Genomic DNA, 17,405 nt, shown 5'->3' with positions numbered 1-17,405 from the left:
AATATCATATATATTAATGCATATATGTGGAATCTAAAACAATGGTACAGATTATCTTTTTTGCAAAACAGAAATAGAGACACAGATGTAGAGAACAAATGTATGGACACCGAGGAAGGAGTGGAGGGTGATGGGATGAACTGGGAGATTGGGACTGACATACATACAGTATTGATACTATGTATAAAATAGATAATTAATGAGAGTCCACTATACAGGTCAGTAAACTTTACTCAGTGGTCTGTGGCAACCTAAATTAGAGGAAATTCCCCAAAAGAGGAAATATATGTATACGTATCACTGATTCACTGTGCTCTACAGCTGAAACTAACACAACATTGTAAAGCAACTGAACTCCAATAAAAAATTTTTAAAAATGAGAATAACAGTGGAACAGTTGGTGTAACAGGGATTCCCAGAGAAAACCTATATATTCATGACTTTGAAAAGGGGGTCAAGAAAATTACCTAAAACTTTTTTGATCAGTACAGTAGTCATTGGCAACTTGTGGCAATCGAGCACCTGAAATCTGCTAGATTGAAACTTAAAATTTTTCTGTAAATGTGAAATAACACACCATATTTTAAAGACTTAGTACAAAAATGACATCTTAGAAAGCAGGGAACTAAAATGGATGGGAATGGGTGAATTTAATTCAGATGACCATTATGTCTACTACTCTGGGCAAGAATCCTTAGAAGAAAGGGAGTAGCCATCATAGTCAACAAAAGAGTTGGAAACACAGTACTTGGGTGCAAGCTCAAAAATGACAGAATGATCTCAGTTCATTTCCAAGGCAAACTATTCAACATCACAGTAATCCAAGCCTATGCCCAACCACAGATGCCGAAGCAGCTGAAGTTGACCGATTTTACGAAGACCTACAAGATCTTCCAGAAGTAACAGCAAAAATAAATGTCCTTTTCATCACAAGGAACTAGAATGCAAGAGATACCCGGAACAACAGCAAGTTTGGCCTTGGTGTGCAAAACGAAGCAGGGCAAGGGCTAACAGTTCTGTCAAGAGAACGCACTGGTCACAGCAAACACCAATTTCCAACAACCCAAGAGACGACTCTACCCATGGACATCACCAGATGGTCAACATTGAAATCAGACCGACTATGTTCTTTGCAGCCAAATATGGAGGAGCTCTATACAGTCAGCATAAACAAGACTTGGATCTGACCATGGCTCAGATCATGAGCTCCTTATTGCAAAATTCAGGCTTCAACTGAAGAAAGTAGGGAAAATGACTAAGACATTCAAGTATGACCTAAATCAAATCCCTTATGATTATACAGTGGAGGTTACAAATAGATTCAAGGGATTATATCTGGTAGACTGAGCGCCTAAAGAACTATGGATGGAGGTTCGTAACATCGTATAGGAGGCAGTGACCAAAATCATCCCAAAGGTAAAAAAAGGAAGAAGGCAAAGTGGTTGTCTGAGTAGGCTTTAAAAATAGCTGAGGAAAGAAGAGAAGCAAAGGGCAAAGGTTAAAGGGAAAGATATACCCAATTGAATGCACAGTTTCAGAGAATAGCAAGGAGAGATAAGAAGGCCTTCTTAAAGGAACAATGGAAAGAAGTAGAGGAAAAAGTAGAGTGGGAAAGTCTAGAGATCTCTTCAAGAAAACTGGAGACATCATGGGAATATTTCATGCATGGATGGGCAGGATAAATGACAGAAATGATGAGGACCTAATAGAAGCAGAAGAAATTAAGAAGAGGTGGCAAGAAAGCACAGAACTATACAGAAAAGGTGGGATAACTATACAAAAACGTGGGATAACCACTATGGTGTGGTCACTCACCTAGAGCCAGACATCCTAGAGTGGGAAATCAAGTGAGCCATGGGAAGCACTACTCAAACAAAACTAACAGAGGTGACAGAACTCTAACTGAGCTATGTAAAACCCTCAACCAGACGATGCTGGGAACATGCTGCACTCATGTCAGCAAACTGGAAAACTCAGCAGTGGCCACAGGACTGGAAAAGGTCAGTTTTCATTCCAATCCCAAAGAAAGGCAATGCCAAAGAATGTTCAAACTACTGTACAGTTCAGTTCAGTCACTCAGTCGTGTCCCACTCTTCGCGACCCCATGAATCGCAGCACGCCAGGCCGCCCTGTCCATCACCAACTCCCGGAGTTCATTCAGACTCACGTCCATCGAGTCAGTGATGCCATCCAGCCATCTCATCCTCTGTCGTCCCCTTCTCCTCCTGCCCCCAATCCCTCCCAGCATCAGAGTCTTTTCCAATGAGTCAACTCTTCGCATGAGGTGGCCAAAGTACTGGAGTTTCAGCTTTAGCATCCAAAGAAATCCCAGGGCTGATCTCCTTCAGAATGGACTGGTTGGATCTCCTTGCAGTCCAAGGGACTCTCAAGAGTCTTGCTCATTTTGCATGCAGGCAAAGTAATGCTCAAAATCATTCAAGCTAGGCGTCAGGAGTATATGAACTAAAAACTTCCAGATGTGCAAGCTGGATTTAGAAAAGGCACAGGAACCAGAGATCAAATGCCAACATTCATTGGATCACAGAGAAAGCAAGGGAGTTCCAGAAAAACATGTACTTCTGCTTCATTGACTGCACTAAATCCATTAACCTGTGTGGATCACAACAAACTGGAAAATTCTTAGACAGGAATACCAGACCACCTTACCTGTCTCCATGGAACTGACTGATTCAAAACTGAGAAAGGAGTATGACAAAGCTGTCTACTATCACTCTGCTTATTTAACTTCTATTTAAAGTACATCATGCCAGGCTGGATGACTCACAACCTGGAATCAAGATTGCCGGGAGAAATATCAACAACCTCAGATATGCAGATAATAAAACCACTCCAATAGCAGAAAGTGAAGGGGAACTAAAGAATTTCTTGATGAGAGTGAAAGAGGAGAGTGAAAATGCTAGCTTGAAACTTAACATTAAAAAAGCTAAGATCATGGCATCCAGTCCCATCACTTCATGGCAAATAAATGAGAAGCTGTGACAGATTTTATTTTCTTGGGCTTCAAAATAACTTCGGACAGTGACTGGCAGCTATAAAATTAAAAGACGCTTGCTCTTTGGAAGGAAAGCTATGATAAACCTAGGCAGCACATTAAAAAGCTGAGACATCATTTTGCCAACAAAGGTCCATACAGGCCAAGCTTGGTTTTTCCAGTAATCATGTACAAATGGACCATAAAGAATGCTGAATGCCCGAGAATTAATGCTTTCAAATAGTGGTACTAGAGAAGACTTGAGTGCCCCTTGGAAAGCAAGGAGATCAAGCAAGGAAATCAATCCTGAATAGTCATTGGAAGGACTAATGCTGAAGCTGAAGCTTCAATACTTTGGCCACCTGATACAAAGAACCAAGTTACTGGAAAAGACCCTGATACTGGTAAAGACTGAAGGCAAAAGGAGAAGGGGGCGGCAGAGGATGAGATGGTTAGAAGGCATCACTGACTCAATGGACATGAAGCTGAGCAAACTCTGGAAGATAGTGGAGGGCAGAGGAGCCTGGCGTGCAGGAGGCCATGGGGTTGCAGAGAGTTGGACACAACCTAGGGACTGAACAACAAAAAGACATTTACATCCTTTCTTACACTGAGGACATGCTTTGTTGTTCGTGTTTAAATGATAATACTTTACAGATGCTGAATTAAGCAATATATCAGTAAAAGTTTAAAAATATTTTAAAATACTCTTAGTGATAAATATTTATTATGGTACACAGCTTTTTAAAAAAAAATTTGGTTTTATCTTAACTACTTACAGTAGTTACCCCAGGCTCTTAAAACATGTGACAACAGCTAAAGAACAGTGCTTCTTTAATCAATCTTTTTAAATTAATGAATCCCCTATCTTAACCCTAATCCTTAATTTCAATGCAGCTAACTTGCACAGTCAATTTTAATTATCTAGTGTTAAGTGAGAGGAAAGGGGATAAGGACAGAGGAGAGGCACAGAGCTAATTTATGCTGGAAGATAAAACGGAGATAATTTCTACCCTGGCTATCCGTCTGGCCCCAGCCTGCCTCTCAGCTCCATCCTCCTGTCAGTGGTGGGTGACCTAGCCCAGGACGAACTGGAAGACTTCAGAGGCTACCGACAGTACACGTGGTAAGAAAAGAATAGACCCTGGTTTCTAATCTGGAGTTGGCTGACACCATGGCCTGTTTCTCCAAATCTGAGACTCTGACAACGTGGCCCACTTGATTGGTGGTAACAACTAGCTGTCACTGTTTACTATGCTCGTTTAGATCACCTTTCTCCAAGTATTCTTCAAATAGTCTAAGATATGTGTTTCAGGACTTGAAATCCTGAAAAAAGACATCAGGGGCATATCTTGTGATTCCTCCATCAGTTCTTGTCTGTTGACCTATTTATACAGACATGTGGGTGCTGTTACAGACACAACCACTTGACTCATGCTGAGTCTTAATCATATCTGTTCAAAGCCTATGCTTTAAACTTTTTATGTAGCTACATCTTGTCAACGTGAAAAATCTTCTCTTCACACGGGAAGACTTTCTTCTGTTGTCCAAGACAGAGTTAATTTGATCACATTCTGCTCGATTCCTTTACATTTCTGCCCTTTCCTCATCATCTTGATGCTTGTGTGTGCATAACTCATTTGTATATTCATTCTACAAACATTTACCGAGCACCTCCCAGTGTCAGACACTGTTAGACATTTGGGAAGAAATAACAAATTCAGAAATAAGGCATAGCCTCCTGTAACTGGAATTGTAAACTGGTGCAGACACTATGGAAAACAGTATGGAGGTTTCTTAAAAAATCAAAACTAGAACTGCCATACCCGGCAATTTCACTTCTGGGTATTTGCCCAAAGAAAAGAAAAACACTCATTCAAAAGGATATATGCACCCCTATGTTGACTACAGCATTATTTACAATAGTCAAGATACAAAAGCAACCTAAGTGTCCATCAACAGATGAATGGATAAAAGGCGTATATACAATAATGTATTAGTCACAAAACGAAGTCCTGCCATGGGCAACGACATGGACGGATCCAGAAGGTATACTGCTAAGTGAAATAAGTCAAAAACAGAAAGACAAGTGCTGTATGATCTCACTTATATGTGGAAGCTAAAAAAAACAGAACAAAGTGAAAACAGACTCAAAGATACAGAGAACAAATGAGCGGTTGCCAGAGGGAGTTGGGGAGGTGAGACAGATGAAGGGGATGAAGAGGTACAAACCTCCAGTTATAAAATAAAAAAGCAACAGGAATATAACATCCAGCATAAGGAGTATGGTCAGTAATACTGTAATAACTGTACGGGAGTCACTAGACTTATCACGGTGATCATTTCATAATGCCTGCAAATGTAAACTCACTTCCATTGTATACCTGAAACATAATATTATATGCTAACTATATGTCAACTTAAAGAAAGAAGGCACAGCCTTAAAGAATGTTTGGTGCATGGGCAATAAAGTTTACTGAATGAATAGATCCCCTGGCTTGTGGATCTCCAGTTCTACACAAAGAGACAGTTATGCAAATAACTGCACTTCACTAAGACAAATGCGAGAGTGCAAGCGTTTACGTGATGCAGTGAACGCGGAGAACCAACAGCCTGCTTCCCTGGGAAAACCAGGGAAGGCTGCTCAGAGGAGGTGACATGTGAGTAATGCAAAACTCTTAAAGGCATGAAGCCCAGAGTTTATACTTGAACATCACACTAAACCAAGTAAATTAAAAGCAGATTACATCTAAAACCATGACGAAAAGTCAAAGCTCACTTGATTTGTTCTGTTTACGCTTGGGGCTGCCAATGGAGGCTGCAAATTCGCCATGACTTGCAGGACCTATTCCATTTCGGTCTCTCCAGTTGTCAGATTCGCTTCCACTTCCCAGGTGCTCACGACTGTTAGACCTCGAGAGGGACATTGATGAACCCTGTAAACAAAGCCACACAGGAAAAATGCTTAATAAGGTGAGTTTCCCAGAGTGGGAGGAAGAAAGAACCCACATTAGACCCCTATCATCTATGTCAGTTGCTGGCCATGGCAGTTACCCAGAAATGCATATTCTCAAGAACAGGGTGTGGGACCTGTTTATAGTCTTTTCTTCCAGCTACCAAAAGTGTTAGTCACTCAGTCACGTCCAACTCTCCACGATCCCATGGACTGTAGCCCACCAGGCTCCTATGTTCATGGGATTTTCCAGGCAAGAATACCAAGGACACTTGGTCATATGCACATGGTGAAGTGTTCTTCCTTCATTATGAAGGTGTTGATAAGAGGGTGGGCAGAGGAGTTCTGAGTTCATTTCAGTCACTCAGTCACATCCGACTCTTTGCGACCCCGTGGACTGTAGCACACCAGGCTTCCCTGTCCATCACCAGCACCTGAAGCTTGCTCAAACTCATGTCTATCAAGTCAGTAATGCCATCCAACCGCTCATCCTCTGTTGTCCCCTTCTCCTCCTGCCTTCAATCTTTCCCAGCATCAGGGTCTTTTCAAATGAGTCAGTTCTTCGCATCAGGTGGCCAAAGTACTGGAGTTTCAGCATCAGTCCTTCCAATGACATTCAGGGCTGATTTCCTTTAGGATTGAGTGGTTTGATCTTCTTGCAGTCCAAGGGATTCTCAAAAGTCTTCTCCAACACCACAGTTCAAAAGCATCAATTCTTCGGTGCTCAGCTTTCTTTATGGGCCAACTCTCACATCCATACATGACTACAGGAAAAACCATAGCTTTGACTAGACGGACCTTTGTCGACAAACTAATTATCTCCCCTTTTTAATATGCTGTCTAGGTTGGTCATAGGCTTTTCTTCTAAGGAGCAAGCATCTTTTAATTTCATGGCTGCATTCACCATCAGCAGTGATTTTGGAGCCCAAAAAAATAAAGTCTTTCACTATTTCCATTGTTGCCCCATCTATTTGCCATGAAGTGATGGGATCAGATGCCATGATCTTAGTTTTCTGAATGTTGCATTTTAAGCCAACTTTTTCACTCTTCTCTTTCACCTTCATCAAGAGGCTCTTTAGATCTTCTTCCCTTTCTGCCATAAGGGTGGTGTCATCTGTATATCTGAGGTTACTAATATTTCTCCCAGAAATCTTGACTCCAGCTTATACTTCATCCAGCCTGGCATTTTGCATGATGTACTCTGCCTAGAAGTTAAATAAGCAGGGTGACAATATATAGCCTTGACATACTCCTTTCCCTATTTGGAACCAATCTGTTGTCCCATGTCCAGATCTAATTGTTGCTTCTTGACTTGCATATAGATTTCTAAGGACGCAGGTCAGGTGGTCTGGTATTCCTATCTCTTGAAGAATTTTCCAGTTTGTTGTGATCCACACAAGCAAAGGCTTTGGTGTAATCAATAAAGCTGAAGTAGATGTTTTTCTGGAACTCTCTTGCTTTTTCGATGATCCAATGGATGTTGGCAATTTGATCTCTGCTTCCCCTCTTTCCTAAATCCAGCTTGAACAACTGGAAGTTCATGGTTCACATACTATTGAAGCCTGGCTTGGAGAATTTTGAGCATTACTTTGCTAGCATGTGAGATGAGTGCACTTTTTTGGTAGTTTGAGCATTCTTTGGCATTGCCTTTCTTTGGGATTGGAATGAAAACTGACCTTTTCCAGTCCTGTGGCCACTGCTGAGTTTTCCAAATTTGCTGGCATATTGAGTACAGCAATTTTACAGCATCATCTTTTAGGATTTGAAATTCCATCACCTCCACTAGCTTTGTCCCATCACCTCCACTAGCTCACCTGGAATTCCATCACCTCCACTACCTTTGTTCGTAGTTTTGCTTCCTAAGGCCCACTTGCCTTTGTCTGGCTCTAGGTGGGTGATCACATCATCATCATTATCTGGGTCATGAAGATCTTTTTTGTACAGCTCTATGTATATTCTTGCCACCTCTTAAAATTTTCTGCTTCTGTTAGATCCATACCATTTCTGGCCTTTATTGTGCCCATCTTTGCATGAAGTGTTCCCTTGGTATCTCTGATTTTCTTGAAGAGATCTCTAGTCTTTCCCGTTCTATTGTTTTCCTCTATTCCTCTGCACTGATCACTGAGGAAGGCTTTCTTATCTCTCCTTGCTATTCTTTGGAACTCTGCATTCAGGTGAGTATATCTTTCCTTTTCTCCTTTGCCTTTCACTTCTCTTCTTTTCTCAGCTATTTGTAAGGCCTCCTCAGACAACCATTTTGCCTTTTACATTTATTTTTCTTGATCACTGCCTCCTGTACAATGTCACAAACCTCTGTCCATAGTTCATCAGGCACTCTATCAGATCTAATCCCTTAAATCTATTTGTCACTTCCACTGTATAATCGTAAGGGATTTGATTTAGGTTATACCTGAATGGTCTAATGGTTTTCCCTACTTTCTTCAACTTAAGTCTGAATTTGGCAATAAGGAGTTCATGATCTGAGCCACAGTCAGCTCTCAGTCTTGATTTTGCTGACTGTATAGAGCTTCTCCATCTTTGGCTGCAAAGAATATAATCAATCTGACTTTGGTATTGACCATCTGGTGATGTCCACCTGTAGAGTCTTCTCTGGTGTTGTTGGAAGAGGGTGTTTTCTATGACCATTGCATTCTCTTGGCAAAACTCTGTTAGCCTTTGATCTGCTTTATTTTGTACTCCAAGGCCAAATTTTCCTGTTACTCCAGGTATCTCTTGACTTCTTACTTTTGTACTCCAGTCCCGTATAATGAGATGGACATCTGGTGGAGTTCTGAGAGGCCCCAGTAAAAAGAGTCACTCCTATAAGATTTGGAGGAGTAGGTGCTAAGATTCCTGTTTTGGGGAACCACAAGGCAAGCCCTCCATCTGGCACAGTAGAGACTCTCTGCCTAGCACCTCACCAGGACGAGCAGGGGAGTGGTGCAGCTACAGCCGGTGCTTTGAGAGGAGTCGGGCTCGCAGAATGGAGGGTGGAGAGGAATCTGGATGGTCCTGTGTTATCTCACCCAAATAAGTACATGATCTGTCCAGCAAATGACAAGTGCCTGGAAATCAAAATGAACTGTCCCAAATCAAAATAAAAATAGTAATTTAAAAGGTCTCAAAGTTTACACCTAACCTGTATTTATTCATTCTTTATTCATTTATTTAATCACTATATTACAGGTACCATACTCTGTACTATGTATCTATAGTATTAAGGTCAACATTTTCTGATAACCCAAGTTTTATGTTTACTGAGTAATTCCAAGAGAATCCTTTACTATTCAGGTCACTGAACTCAATTCAGTCCCACGGCAGCACACCCACAGCTGACAGTGCCCTGCTGTAACACTTCTTTCTTCAGGGCATGATGATACCACTCAGACACCACTCTCAAGACTTCCCATCTGCCCTGTGCATCCTGACTGCAGGAGCTTCCTCTCTTTTCTATTCCAAATATCAGGTTTGGTCTTCATATTCCTCATCATCTCTCTCTACACTTTCTCCTTAAATAATCAGTAATCACAACCTTTCTCAAAGCTTAACAACAGCCATTGTCAGGAAGCATTTAACAGGAGGCTTCCTGTGTGCTGTTTTGGATCTGTCAGGAATCCTTTGTTCCTTATTAATTCCTGAATATTCAGGAATTAAGAGGAGAGGCAAGCGTCCCCCAGGGCTGAGGGATCCAGGCATTTCCTTCGTTAGTTTTTCTATACGGTGATAAGTACACTCTTCCTTCTTGTGAACCATATGTTAAAAGTGATTATTTACAATTCTCTCTCTCTTTAATATGGATTGCCTATGTTTTGTAAGTCTGGAATTTTAATCTTTATCTTTGCTGAGAGTAACTACAGTATATATGCCCACACCATGTTGATTAAAACACCTTTGCCCCATCAGAGCTCTGGTCCCCATGTCTTTCTTTCTCTTTCTTTCTTTCTCTCTCTCAGGCTATTTCTTTGGAGCGCAGAGGCCCTCTGAGTTCACCTTCCTGCCCGGGCTTCTGAGACCCTCTCGAGAAGGTGCTTTGTGCCTTCACCCCATCGAGAGGGCGCCTGAGGCCTCCATGAACAGAGCAAGCCCCGTACCAGGGGCTTTATTGGCTTTCTGCGTAAACCAAGGAATATCAGCCTCTTTCTCTCCTTTACTTTCTTATCGTCAACTCCGGACCACCAGGTTCTGGTCCATTAAAGGACCGCAACAAGCCATGACTGAAATTGTTACCTCTGGGTTTGAATTCTCTACTGAAATTTAGCATCACAGAGTTGCCAATCTGACACTTGCATTTTACTGTCTCACAGACATTTTAATTAAGAGTGTTTGAAACCATATTGTTCACGACCATCCCCACCAGCTACACTCAAATCCACTCCTCTCCCAGAATCCCTACATCTCAGTAAGTGATGACCATTCACCGCGTTGCTCAAGCCAGACTTCTAAGAGCCACACTCGTTCGTCCTCTCACTATATCCTATTTGTCAGTTCACCAATGTCGTACCTAAACATACCCAAATCTACCTACTTTCACCAATCTCCACCACTGTCATTAACAGCCTCTTTAATGACATGTTGATTCTTTCTTGCCTCCCACCCCAATAATCCATTTTCCATGAAGCAACTAGGTTGTAGGTTGTTTTTTTAAATGCAAATTAGAACAAAACCATGCCTCTCTCGGCATACAGTCCTATAATAATCCCTTCCCAGTACTTAACCATGGGCTGAAATGCTCCATAATCAAGTTTCTGCCTGTCTCGCCAACCTTATCTTCAGTGCTCCACCACCCTATCCACCTTCTGCTCCATGAACTTACCAGTTTGCTCTGACTCCAATATGATAATGCCAGCTGTTTCCCTGGCCTAGTACTATTTCCCTAGATATTCACAAGGTTGGCCCTTTCTTGCTGTGTAAGCCTTAGCTTAAATGTCATTTGCTCATTAAAGCCAGCTAAAACTACCCAACATAAAATAGCCTCTGTTTCATATCTATCAAGAACTTTTATTACTTAACGCCTTCTGGTTAACTTTTTATATATTTCTCTCTACCCACCAAAAGAAAGCTCTATCCATGAAAGCAAGAATCTGTATTCAGGCATTGTACCTAATGCCCAGAACTGCATCTAAAACACAGGAAATGCTTATTGATAAATATTTGCAGAATTACTAGATCTCACAGTTACCTTTTCCTACATCTATGGGATCCCCTTTGCTGACTTTTGGGAAGGGGCCTAAGGAAAGGAAGGCTCCTCACACCAAAAAAATGGGTTTTTCAGTTAAAACCATCATTAACATAATTCAACCAGATAAATTCCATGTAGCAAGAGAAATAAGAACATGCTCCAAACTGGTTAATTACCAGGAAAGAGACCATTATATAGTATTTCTATATATTTTAAAACTTCTATATCTAAACTCTTTTTGAGTATAAAAAAGTCACTCATCTAAGATCTAAGCTGATTTCATTCACACAGGTATCTCAGATCTGGCTAAACATGATGTTTTCTAAAAACATTAAATAAAAAATAATCTTGTGATATTTACCATATGTTAGAAGACAACAAACTGGTAAATATCACAAGATTATTTAGATTTGTAAGGCTTAAAATAGTCAGACCACCTCATTACTCTTAGGGGTAAATTTAAAACCTTCTTTTAACTTCCGATGCAGGTTTTACCTACTCCAGAGAATACGCAACCATTTCTAATGCCTTTAAGAGATAAGTGGCAAAAAGAAAAGGAAAATCCAAAACTTTTTAGTTCTGTTGATATGTCAGAAAAACTGCAGGTCAAAGCAACCTTTTGTTTGACCTTTGCTGTCCCAGTATATCATTAAGTGGATAGGGTCATACTTTTGAGTCTTGAAGAAAACAAAAATAAGCCTCAAGCTACTTGCTTCTTATCTAAAGGAGTTCTTTGGAAAAGCCTAATTTCTCAAAAATGCCTTAAAACTGGAAACAGTCACTCAAGTCTAGTTTCTCAGTAATGTGACAGGGTGTTCAAAGCATCAGTTTCTTGCCTAAAGCAAGCTTCCTAGAGCAGGAAAACCATGTGCCTTGATCCCCTGCACACTGGGTAACCCACACCGGTCAGGACCCATTGGCTAAACGTGCTTCCCTAGAGCATTCTACTTGTCCATTTGTTTTTGGTTTTCTTTGGAAAAGAATAAGGAAAAAGAGTGTTTCTAACTACCACCTAATTTTTTTAACTTTTTATTTTGTACTGGTGTATAGCCAATTAACAAACAATGTTGTGATAGTTTTAGGTGAACAGTGAAGGGACTTAGCCATACATCTTCATGAATCCACTGACCCCCAAACTCCCCTCCCACCCAAGCTGTCAGATAACATTGAGCAGAGTTCCATGTGCTATACAGACCTTGTTGGTTATCCATTTTAAATATAGCAGTGTGTACATGTCAATCCCAAACTCCCTAACTATGCCTTCCCCCATCCATCCCCCTGGCAACCATAAAGCTCGTTCTCATAGTCTGTGAGTCTGTTGCTGTTTTATAAGTTCATATGAATCATTTCTTTTTAGATTCCACATATAAAGGATGTCATATGATATTTCTCCTCTGACTTACTTCACTCAGTATAACAATCTCTGGGTCCCTCATGTTGCTGCAAATGGCCTTATTTCATTCTTTTAGATGGCTGAGTAGTAGTCCATTGTTTGTATATATGTACCACATCTTCTTTATCCATTCCTCTGTCAACGGACATTTAGGTTGCTTCCATGTCTTGGCTACTGTAAACAGAGCTGCAGTGAACACAGGGTACATATATCCTTTTTGATCATGTTTTTATCTGAATATATGCCCAGGAGTGGGATTGCAGAGTCATCAATCAGTTCAGTTCAGTTGCTCAGTTGTGTCCGGCTCTTTGCAACCCCACGGACTGCAGCACATCAGGCTTCCCTGTCCGTCACCAACTACCAGAGCTTGCTCAAACTCGTGTCCATCGAGTCGGTGATGCCATCCAACCATCTCATCCTCTGTCATCCCTTTCTCTGCCTGCCCTCAATCTTTCCCAGCACCAGGCTCTTCTCCAATGAGTCAGTTCTTCGCATCAGGTAGCCCAAGTACTGGAGTTTCAGCTTCAGCAACAGTCCTTCCAATGAATATTCAGGACTGATTTCCTTTAGGATTGACTGGCTTGATCTCCTTGCAGGGTCATAAGGTAGCTCTATTTTTAATTTGTTAAGAAACTTCCATTGTGGCTATACCAATTTATATTCCCATTAACAGTGTAAGAGTGTTCCCTTCTCTCCACACTCTCTCCAGCATTTATTGTTTGCGTTTTTCTGATGATGGCCACTCTGGCTGTAACCACCCCCTGATTTTAAAATAGTGCTACAAGTGGAGATGTGGTAAATCTTATAAAAAAATTTAAGCCCTTTCCACTTTTCCCCAGGTCCTTCTCAATTCCCACCCTGTCTCTATGTTCTAACCCATTAATTGCCCAGTTAACAATCCCTCTGAGTTTTAGCAGAATAAAGAGGAGGGCAGGCATTCACAAAAAGCAGCTGCTTCAGAGTATCAGGTCATGCCAGGTAAGGGTCTTTTTACCTCATTTTGATGGCTTTGGGCTGTATGAAAGTCCTCCACACCGCGAGAATCTAGAACCATTCCCTAAGAAAGCCTGATTCTCTCTCTTATCACCACGTTTAAAGGGGCCATGAATAAAAGCAGGTTGGTTACCTGGTGAATGCCCTGGCACTGATCTCCCTGGTTTCATCCTCTCCCCAACCTTTCAATGTGAATGAGCTGTTAGACATTAGGCAGTAAGGTGGAACAGGCTGGCCCGAGAGAACCAAAGCAAGAAAAGCCACAGGAGGGATTCAGCCACTGAGTCAGGAGCCTGCAAAGTCAAGCCCATAGAGAGTGGTCCACTCGTCCTTGGACAAGACCCAGAGCAGAGGCCCTCCAGATTCTGACACCACGTCTGAGTCATTCCCCTTTACAGTAGGTCCCTGCAGAGCAGTGTTTCCAGGAGGGTGCCTGCATCAGAATCAGACTAGGCTTTTGGTGAAAATGTAAATTACTGGTTCCTGCTGGCTGTTTCCCTGATGAGTGAGATGCTTGGGGAAGAATCTGCATTTTTAAGTGCACCAAGTGATTCTTATGTCTTTTAACATGGCTCTAGAGTGTTTATAAATCACCTTGTATGGTAAAGAATTTGCCTGCAATGTGGGAGACCCAGGTTCAATCCTCGGGTCGGGAAGATCCCCTGGAGAAGAAAATGGCAACCCACTCCAGTATTCTTGCCTGGAAATTCCATGGACAGAGGAGCCTTGTGGGCTGCAATCCATGGGGCTGCAAAGAGTCGGACATGACTGACTAACACTAACTAACTTGCTATGTACCCTCTGAGTTAAACCATTAGGAAAAGCCCGAGGATAAAGAAATTTTGCAAAATGAATTCAAGTCCTTTTTTCTAACAACTACTGCCATGACCTCAAGTAAGACACTTAACTGATCTGGGACCCTTTCCCTCGCTCGGAATTTATAGGGATCAAATAAGCTCGTGGATGAAAATGTACCGTATAAAACATCAAAGAAATAAATGAATGTGATTTAAGGTAATTATTACTAGCACATTATGTGTTCATGTAACACTTTAAAGTATTCCTTTAGATATAAAAAGCATATCTAGTTTGAATGTGCAGAAATACCTCCAGTAATAAGCATTCATATATGTATATGAATCACATCTTTCATCAGGCTCTTGGTTTTCCTCGGGGTAAAGTTCTTTGGTGGAAATAACAGGAGTTGCTAAATATTACTGAGACTTCCTGCACACCACTCTAAGCACCGGGTGCCTTCTCCCACAGCATGCTCAGAATAACTGCAATGAGAAAACAGGCTCTGAGGCGTGAAGTCACTCATCAGAGCTGTACGTGTGTCGGTGGTGGCTGTCAGGTTCCCACAGCCCCTGCGTTTGACAACTACTTTATTAGAACGATCGTCATTTCAACCTGTCATCCTATTGGTCTCTGAGAACAGAACTGAATTAGCATTTCTAAACTGAACTATTTCATCTCTGAAATGACAGAAACATAATCAACCACCTAAAGCTCCATTCCACTCAAGGTGGGGGTGAGCTCAACAGCCGACTGCAGGTCTATCAGTGGAAGCCTAAGAATGAGCACAGCAGTTTTTAAGGTCTCTGCCAATGAAATGAGATGCTGACTTTCTCTCAGAGCTAGAATGGCAGAAAGGGGGGTGTATACCTCCTAGGGCCTCAAATTGTTCACAATGATTCCTGCATTCTAGCTGCCAACAGTAACTTCAGACTTTAAATATACCCTGCCAAGTTGCTACTGTAAGTCTGACAATGAAATTTGCAGGAGACTGTGCTTTTTAGTATTTCAATAGTACTTTCTTTTTCACTTTCTCAAAGAGACAAAGGGGGAAAAATTGCATGTTTGTATTTGCCTTTCATCAACATTCTAATTTATTACAAAGAAAATGGGTGGAGAAATGAAGGTCAATCTGCAAATGCTAGTGATTAGACTAACAATTATGAAATGCTTAACCAGTATTTGTTTTTGAACCTCCAGTGGTCTGACTGAACATTGTGATTCTTGAATTGATAATTTTCACCCATCTTTTAGGTTTGTGCAGTCTCTGCAGTTGTGTGTGTTGAGTGTGTGCATGCGCACACATTCCAACTCCACCTGTACTTGCAAAAGACTTAGAGCCAAAATCTGACAGTCTGCAACTGAAAAGGCCTTGCTGACTGAGTCACGTACAGCCCAGCCAAGAAGCAAGGAGCTCTGGGTCCCTCTCCCTGTGGTGAGGATGCCAGCTTCCCCGTCTCACCCCTAAGCCCTGCAGCGAACATCTGGGAAGCATCATGTTTTGGAGCTCTTCTTGTGATACTTCCTGCTGTGTTCCTGGCACATCTGAACACACTGAATTTTTAACTCAGATCTGCAAACTTGTTTTTGTTGAATAATTGCCTTTTCTCCTTCTGGTGGGCTTGCAAGTGATACCCTGGAATGAAGGGATTCCTTATACATTTTTATATGGCATATTACATATGCCCTTTGCTTAATCTCAGCCCTGCTCTCCAACATTCTCCCCTAACAAAAACATATTTATCTGAATTTCCTTCATAGCTGATCAACAACTTTGAAAGAAAACATGCAAAAGATCATAATACATCAGATTGTATCTATTTCATAGCAATACGTTTACAATATTAGAAACTAAAGCAAATCACCATTAAGACATTTTCCTTATGTAAACAGAGAACGGGAGAGGAGAGAAGATGGTTCTCTTTTGCTCAGAGAATCAACGGGAAGAGTAAGTAGGGCATGACTCTACAAACCTCAAAGGTGGTCGTCATTGTGGGCTTATATGACACGTGGTTGGCCCTTCTCAGCTCCTTGATAGTTTCAGCGGGCATGGATTTAGAAAACCCCAGGCCACTCCACGTGTTTGTGGGTGTTCTGACCTCCGTCACCACTGGTTTCTTTAACATAGCTTTGAAAAAGAGAACATAAAACAAATGCTTGCTATTTTTAATGCATTTCTTAACACAAAATACCTTAAAATGTCTTCATAAAACATTTTATACAAGTTAACAGTAAATTTTAAAATGATACATTATTTCTTAATTGATCTAATGCTAATCTATTCAACCTCAACAAAGTTTATGCAACTTGAATCGAAACATTCTCAGTTTCCTTTTATGAAAGTCCAGTTTCTCAGTTCAATATCAGTACTGAAAAAGTTTTTATGTGTCTACTGAAAAAAATCAAAGTATAGATCATAATGTATCATATACCTTTGGTTGCTAATAGCTTCTTCTGTTCATAGTCAAATGCCTAAAAAAGACAGAAAATATCTTTATTGTCAGTTTATCCAAATGTCACACCAATACTCCACAGAAAGATTACACGACTACAGCCCATGAGCCTGCCTGAGACAAACGCTAAGCTCTGCACCATAATGTGACAGTAATCCATGCAAGTCTGATAAACTTAAACATGTTTTCAAAACCAGTTCATTATAATAATACACTACTTCTGACTTTAAGTCATGACAGTGACAAGAGTCAGAAATCTTCCTTCAAAGGGAAAAAAATTCCTCTTTATTATGGATATTTAACATACCAGGATCAATCTATGCTAACTTAATAAGAGTTATGCTAAATTTCAAAACAATGCATTCTCAAAATACTTTCAGGTTATCTATTATTGGCCTCCCTTGTTTCTCAAAATCCCCTCTTCATTTGGGTAAAATGGTATGATGTCACAACAACCTATGAAATTATGTAACTTAATTGGCATCATCTATGCTTTTAAAACGACATAAATGACAAATGTCTAGCTTTAATAATGACACAAGTAGAACATTAAAATTAAACCTAAATAAAAATATAAACCTAAGTTAAAAAATGAAACGTATTTATCTCGTATTGCACAGGACTAGGATGGCACCATTTATTCTTCT

General features: G+C 40.9%; 1 protein-coding gene across 3 annotated transcripts in view; it reads right to left on the bottom strand.

Annotated features, from left to right (window-relative positions):
* Window positions 1–17,405, bottom strand: part of BICC1 (BicC family RNA binding protein 1) — a 351,357-nt gene that overhangs the window by 12,585 nt on the left and 321,367 nt on the right. For all 3 annotated transcript variants that reach the window (XM_061405016.1, XM_061405017.1, XM_061405015.1), the window contains exons 16-18: window positions 16,738–16,777; window positions 16,279–16,433; window positions 5,772–5,928 (exon numbers count right to left, since the gene is read on the bottom strand). In XM_061405016.1, coding sequence (XP_061261000.1) covers window positions 5,772–5,928; window positions 16,279–16,433; window positions 16,738–16,777 — 352 coding nt within the window. The remainder of the gene's footprint in view (window positions 1–5,771; window positions 5,929–16,278; window positions 16,434–16,737; window positions 16,778–17,405) is intronic.

This window comes from Bos javanicus, chromosome 28 (assembly GCF_032452875.1).
Source record: "Bos javanicus breed banteng chromosome 28, ARS-OSU_banteng_1.0, whole genome shotgun sequence".
NCBI classification, from domain to species: Eukaryota; Metazoa; Chordata; class Mammalia; order Artiodactyla; family Bovidae; genus Bos; species Bos javanicus.
The sequence above is the reverse complement of the archived record's forward strand: the minus strand, read 5'-3'. Positions and strand labels throughout refer to the sequence as shown.